General features: G+C 39.1%; 1 protein-coding gene across 1 annotated transcript in view; it reads left to right on the forward strand.

Moving 5' to 3' along the window:
* Positions 1 to 606: 606 nt before the first annotated feature.
* LOC146487083 (CYFIP-related Rac1 interactor B-like) overlaps positions 607 to 7,296 on the forward strand; it is a 22,208-nt gene continuing 15,518 nt past the window's right edge. Inside the window, exons 1-5 of the mRNA XM_085092041.1 lie at positions 607 to 841; positions 3,233 to 3,334; positions 4,476 to 4,597; positions 5,762 to 5,867; positions 6,228 to 6,304. Coding sequence (XP_084948167.1) covers positions 3,253 to 3,334; positions 4,476 to 4,597; positions 5,762 to 5,867; positions 6,228 to 6,304 — 387 coding nt within the window. The 5' untranslated portion in view covers positions 607 to 841; positions 3,233 to 3,252. The remainder of the gene's footprint in view (positions 842 to 3,232; positions 3,335 to 4,475; positions 4,598 to 5,761; positions 5,868 to 6,227; positions 6,305 to 7,296) is intronic.

Below are 7,296 nucleotides of genomic sequence, written 5' to 3' on the forward strand. Positions count from 1 at the left end.
ACGTTTAACTTTCCTTCAATAACATGTATAAAACTGACTCACCTATGACGTATGCTAATGGTTTGGGGGTTATTTCATCTTTTGGGGCATTCTTTGAAACCACTGTTATTCCGATCCCTCATAAGACGGAGTCAAGGCTACACACTTGGATTTCGACCGTAGTCGGCTCAACGGGCGGTTTGGGCCTCGAAAATCCATCCAAGCGGCGAGTCTTTCACGTACACTGTAAAGCTCCTTGATATCCGAACCTCGGTGAATGATTCGTCTGTTTATAGTATAGTTTTTTTACATCATAAATCTAATTTTGTCCTATTTTTCCCTTCTTCGACTGCCAAGCTAGCATCGTTCCCCAGGTTCCTCTCTCAGTTCCTCACTCGGGTGTCACACACTCACTCGCTTTCCCATCCTCGGAGACCCAGGGGCAGTTAGTCGGGTGGACTGACCGCTCCTAAGGTCTCCGATCAAGGATGTCGCTTTCCTTCAGCTTCCCCGCCAAACGTTTTGCCATATTTGGAGGTCCTTAGAAAGCTGGCTAGCGCAAGACCCTTACGACATGGAGCCATGCTGGCTGAGAGCCCTATAATATTATGGGCTAGGAGGGCGTGGAAAGGCGCCATTCAGTGCCCTGGTTGTTTGAAGCTGGAAGCACCACCGAGCAACAAGGAAGAGTGATCTCAGAGTGAAAGCATTCACGTTTACAAACGGCGTTTTGGTTGCTTGGATAAACTTTCTGTTGGCACAAACGGCGAAATAGACGGTCTTTCTCCGCTTTGTGTGAGTTAGGGAACGCTTGTTCGTTGACAAGTTGGGATTGTACGTTTCCCTTTCCGGTCGGACAAAGGTAGGTGAAGCGATAGATCATGTTTTTACGAAATATACAACCTTTTTCAAACTTATCTACCACGAAAGCTGTTGTGCTGTGTTCTAATTTTGCTTTTGCTGTACGTCGATGGAGTATGATCGCTTCTTGTTTTGCGATCCCCTCGCAGGCTTCCCTTGAAAGTGGAAACTAGCCAATGGTTACTCCATCGATTTCGTATCTGTTTGGCTGAACTTGAGGTAAACATGCTGGTGCTTGTTTGTGGACTCATTCAGACAAGCACCACAGTATCATTGCCAAGGCTAGAGGCGAAATGCATCGGCAAAAATAATTTCTTGACCTCTTGAAGTCTAGTTTGTTGATTTCTCGGTAAACGTGGATGTTTATAGTATACCTTTGATCGATGTTTCGAAACAGTCTTGATTAATTTCCAACAGAGCTGTCTAGTTCATATCTGCTTCTTTCCGAAGTACTTCCTTGTAAAAAGTATCTATATTTTCTCTAGGATTTTGCCATTCATGGCGCGTTGTTGAAGTGAATTGATTTGAAATAAACAAGTTATAAGCATGAAGTGTATGGAGCAGACGAGCATTAAAGGTTTTCTTGAAACTTTCACTTCATCCTACATTTTTCAGCATGTTTAGCTGATGCTTTATGAGTTGAATTTTAAATAAGCGCTAATCAGTTTCATTTTTCAAACACTAGACCAGATCCTTGGATACACAGTTTGAACAATCCATGTTGTTTTCCTCCACTTCCTGTTGCATCACTGATCTTCTGCTATATCTAGAGCACAAGAAATCTCAGAAGCTCTTGCATATTTTCCGTTCTTTTTCTTTGTGATTTTTTACACAACGTTTTGAGTTTATTTGGTTTACTTAATAGGTACTATATTTTTATCATTGCACAGACCATTTCTGAGAGCTTTGCATCAGACAGCTCTTCCTTGTAACAAATAGAGCTTTTAAAATAATATTTGTGGTATAAAAATTTTGCAATCTTGTAGCAGATGCCCTGTATGTTTCTTAAGGCCACTTAAGACAGTTCTAATGACACTCATCGACATTCAAAACCTAGCAGTATGCAGGATGTTTGTCAAATGAACCTTCATGTAGTTTATATTAATGGCTCCCATGAGTCTCTTGTGGCTCAGTGGTGATGCATCCATGCTAATGCCGTTGGTTGCATCTAAGCGTGTACACAGGAGGGAAAAACATGTTCTCGCTGGGTGCAAACATGACATGTTTTAACGCCAAACATTCAATAAATAGGCAGCTGTTGTTGACTTGATTTGTTTTTGCTCAACAAAATATTCTTTGCAAGCATTTTTAGATGTTACAAATACTTTCTGGAGGCAACTGTGCTGTTTCTGAGCGAGAAATATGCCTGCAAGTTGAGAAAAATGAAATAAGCTTATGAGTGGAATACGCTGAACAGCTCAACGGCTGTCAAACCTCAAATGTTTGGCGACAAAACACGTCATGTCTGGCACCCTATTAGAACAGGTTTTTTGTCTCGTGTCCACGCTTAGATGCAACCGACGGTAATCAGAAAGTTATATATTTAACTTCTGTGGGGAGAAGTTGGATTTCTTTCCCGCATACACCTTTGTCACTGATTGGAAAAATACATCTATCATGGCTGACTTGTTCCATTTTTGTTCGAATTGTGCAAGGCTTGCACATTGCAGTCTATGTTTTGCTGCTTCATGCTTCATGTTGTCAGTCAAGTTATGCCTTTGGCACTTTCACTCTGACCTTAATGGATTTTAGCAATAACCCTGAATTTTTTGCAAAAGGAGGAAAAAAAAAACAGCCAGCTTGTGCAGGCACTCCTTGTTCACTCAGTCCCATTCCCTTTGGCAAGAAAAACCTGGAAACACCATTGAATTGATACAGTATTCTTCAAGGAGTAGATAGTTTCTAAACAATCGCACCTGGTACAAGTTTAGGCTATATAAACATCTCTTATTTTCCAAACAAGTGTTCAATTTCAACACAATTTAATACACATGTTACATGTACAAATGACCGGCCAGAAACAAGGTACATTGTATGTCCGAGCTAAAATTTATATGGCCTGTCATCTTGATGGGTGATTATGAGGCAGTTATTTCTATCCCTGATATGGCCAACACTATACCTGCTAACTCTCATGTATTAAGTGTTAGTCTTGGGTCTGACTTGATGGATTTCAGTGGCCTCAGCTCATGACAGGGAAGAGAAAACGGGAAGAGGCACTGATTACTAATGTACTGCGGAATTGACTAGATTCACTGCACAAACTTTGTCCCATGGGCACCTATGACCTGGGTGTCACAAAAAAGTTTAATGCATTACACCATGTAGCTAATTTGTGTTGTTCTTCTTCAAGTTACATTTGCCATCGATTCTGTTGATATTAATTTTGCAGTTCATGACGGACATCCTGTTATGGGGAATCTCCTGAAACTTCTAACAAGGGAGGAACAAGATACCAGTGGGAATAAAATTGATATATTCTTAGACTTTGAAAGTAAGTATTAAGAGAGTAGATACTGGTGTTTTGTTAGTTTGCCATATGCCAGGAGGCACTTGCACAAATTGGTACACAAAATACCGTGTCGACCAGGACAAGCAGATTTTCTATCTAAGTAATGTTTAAAACACAAGCAACAGTGTTTTATCGGGATTTAAAACCACGAGGTGCAGCCGAGTGGTTTCAGACTCGATAAAACACGTGCTGCAAGTTTTTTGAACAGCTTCAAAAATATTCCTGGAAAAGTGTGTGTCAAGAGAGTTCGTAACAATGATGCTTTTGTGAACGTTGGAAATTAGCATACGAGAAAAACATAAAACACCGCATACTAATAAGGAGGAGGTATTATCAGGTTTTAAAACCACTGCACATGATGTTTTATCAACCATTTGATAGGTCAATGGGCTTATGCATTATTAACGAGTTTTTGAAGTCTGCATAAATGTAATGTCTTGCTAGAACCACTTTGTATAGCTCAATTTTAAACAGCACCTCAGAGTTTATGAAGCGTTGCTCAGTAGCATGATTTTGTCATACATAGGATTTTATTTAGAACCACCTTTAACAGCAGAATGTTATTAGTGCACAGCAGCTTTCATTTCAGTGGCCACAGTTTTATAGACAGGATCTCATCCACCGGCTCAAGAACGTAAAACCACCTCACAACAACCAGCATCACAGCAAAGAAATGCTCAATATTTTTTCATTTAAATTTTCGCATTTAAGGATTTCATCCACAGATTCAACACCTTGTACAGCAATATAAACAGCATCACAGGAAAGTACTGCTCAGTAGCTTGCATTTGAATGGTTACACTTTAGGATTTCGTCCACAGACTCTAAAAGTAGAACCATCTTATATAGCATAATAAACAGCAGCATGGGAAAGTACTGCTCAGTAGCTTTCATTTGTATGGTCACACTTTAGGATGTCATCCACAGACTCAAAAGTAAAAACCACCTTGCACAGCATAATAAATAGCACCACAGGAAAAGTACTGCTCAGTAGCTTTCATTTCAATGGTCACCATTTAAGATTTCATCCACAGACTCAAAAGTTAGAACCACCTTGTACAAGAATGTACAGTCGGTGCAAAAGCTTTGGAGTGAATTACCACATGTATTATTATTATTACAGATGCATCTCCCACAGAATCGGAGCAGGAAGTTTATAATGTAGTATCCAGTGTGTTGGATGAGGCACCACGGATTCTTCATGAGCTACAAAGTTATCAAGGAGCAAATGAAGAAATTAGACAAGTGAGTTTTTATACTTATTGTGGGGCAGTTTGTTTTGGTGTTAGTTTTTTCCCTTCTATTTTCCCTTGGGCGGACAGGACCAACGAGTCTTTTAACCTGCATGTTACAAGCGTGGAAATCCCAAAGAAAACATTGGGTGCCTCAAATTTTGGTCTTGGTTACCTGAGACAGAGTTTCCAACCTTCTTACTCAACTTTTTAAAGAGCTAGACACCAAATGGCCACTTAAGGACAGTGCCTACTATTGTTACTGCACATACGTTCTGCGCATCTCAAGATACTCAGGTTTCCTACTAATACAGGAAACTTTTTGCGTGCTTTAAAACTATGCAAAGAAAGTAGAACTTAGCAAGTGATTTTGGTTATCAAAGAAAAAAAATTGGGGGTAACCATTCATTTTTCAGAGATAATAAAGCTTCAATTAATATTTTGGAAAAAAGCCCCATACATTGCTTTGTATTTTGTTGCTTTTTAGAATAGTTGTTGCTTCATTATCTCTAAAAATTGACTGGTTACCCCAATTTTCTTTTTGGATTTCAATAGTCACTACTAAGATCTGCTTTTCCCGCATAGTGATAAACCGTGCAAAAATACTTCTCTATTAGTAGGCAAGGTATAATACATGTGGGCTTGAATTCTCCTCTATTGCTGACTGTAAGAATTACTGTCAAATTTCAATTATTTGAAAGTTGGATGTAAGCCAGTCACAAGAAAACTATTGACACTGCTAGAAAGAGCACTTTAAATTTTATTAATAAAAGGCCAAGTTTGACCTCAGTCTTGTCTTTTAAAATATAGAAGATGAAGCTCCATAAATTCAGGAATTATTGCAGATGTTTGTATGATTATGGGAAAACTTGCCTGTTTCCACACAAATGTCTATAAAATTTTCAGACTCAACAAAACTAATATACATTGCATAGTCTGGTGGCTGGCAGTTGCTCAATTTTGAGCCAAAACTCAGCTTAGTAAACCCAATACTTAGCTAAGAAAGCATTCATTCTCAGAAACAACATCAAGTTTTGCAATTAAAGTGGAAGTTTCGGTGCCTGAATTTTTGCTTTGCGAGTTTATGGTGGGAGTTGTGCACATATCAGACCTTTGGCTGCTGTAAAAATAATTAAAGTAATAATTAATCTTTTTTTGTTTCCCGTTGTTTACTCAGGCAATTTCCAATGCCCTTAATGAAGAACTCCAGGAAAATGCATGGAGAGCTGTGGTACCTCTTGTTGGAAAACTTAAGATGTTTTATGAATATGCTCTAGAACTGGGTGAGTGACAGACTGGGTTATGGTACTCATTTGTGAAGTAATCCACATAGTCGTCATCATTATTGTTTTGACATCATTATTAAAACTTTGCTGTTTTCATCGACCAATGATCCATTGGCCATCCAATACAGCCCACAGACCTTACCAAACAGTATTTGTTTTTTTCTGCACTGTAAAGATAGAGCAGACATGAAGAAGCAGCAAGATTAAATATGTCATTTGTTGTAAACTTAACACTCAACTTGTAACTGCTAATTAAAATAATTATTATTTTAGCCTACTTTCCACTCTTCACTATGCTATAGGAACCAGCAGGTGGTTTTTTTTAATTTTTTTTTAATTTTTTTTTTGTATTTTCAGAGGCTGTTCTGCCACAGCTTCTTCACGCTCTTTGTGCTGGACCTGAGACACCAATTCAACATCTTGAGCAGCAACAGGTGAGTGAAATTTCCTTGCTTTTTTACTTAACCCTTTAACCCCTAATATCAAAGAACAAATTCTCCTATCTTGTCCCCATACTTTTCTTGTAAAAGTACTAGGGAGAAGTTATTAAAATATCAAGAACATTCACTTGGGGTGATCATATCCTTAATTCTCATGACCTCAGTGGTTGAATAAGCATTTATATTACAAGGAGAAATTCGGCACTGATCACTGTTAGGGCTTAAAGGGTTAAGGGGTGGGGGATGGGGTCATTTAGGACTGGGCGCTAGGCAAATTGACCATCTGTGAAATCAATACAACTTCACCTAGCGTCTTTGAACAGCTCAGCAAACTTTCTATGCGGGATGACGTAGTCAGCCAGCGTCTTAAATTCGGGACCGCATTCCTTTCGTCGTCTTGGGAGTCAAAAATTGCCTTGTTTTTTTAACTTTCCCGTATCCCGTGCCCGTCCTGAAAAAATTGCGTGATTTTTATTGGCTGACGGGCTGCAACCTCGAATCACGTGTAAGTCAGGTTGGATTGCACCATAAATGTTCCTTTCACCAGAAATTTGCATAATTTTGTTTACGACGTCACTGATGCGTGACAAGGCACTTTCCGCGGTAAAAGGGGTAAATCAAAAGAATAACTTCTAAGAAGCACTCGACATTTAACACGGTGGAAATTGGAGAGTTCCTGGCGAAGGAATCATGCTTTGTTTGACAGTTGTAGAACCACGATGAGACTGAGAAGAGGTCATTTATAAGCTTACGTTATCATAATCACTAATGGATTTCCAGTACAACTACAAGGGAAACAACATGACGCGATCATCGTGACTCAAACTATTCCATTAGCAAGGACAGTTTTATCACTGCGAAGGATACAATTAAAATAAATGAATCAGACACAGCATCACGCGTAAATGCCAGTATAGGCATCTTGTCTAATAAAAGTCCATGTCCTAACCTGGTTTACTCATCTCTTTCCCAGCGGCTCAAAATCT

Source organism: Pavona decussata, unplaced genomic scaffold (assembly GCF_977016875.1).
Source record: "Pavona decussata unplaced genomic scaffold, jaPavDecu1.1 SCAFFOLD_19, whole genome shotgun sequence".
In the NCBI taxonomy this organism is placed as follows: domain Eukaryota; kingdom Metazoa; phylum Cnidaria; class Anthozoa; order Scleractinia; family Agariciidae; genus Pavona; species Pavona decussata.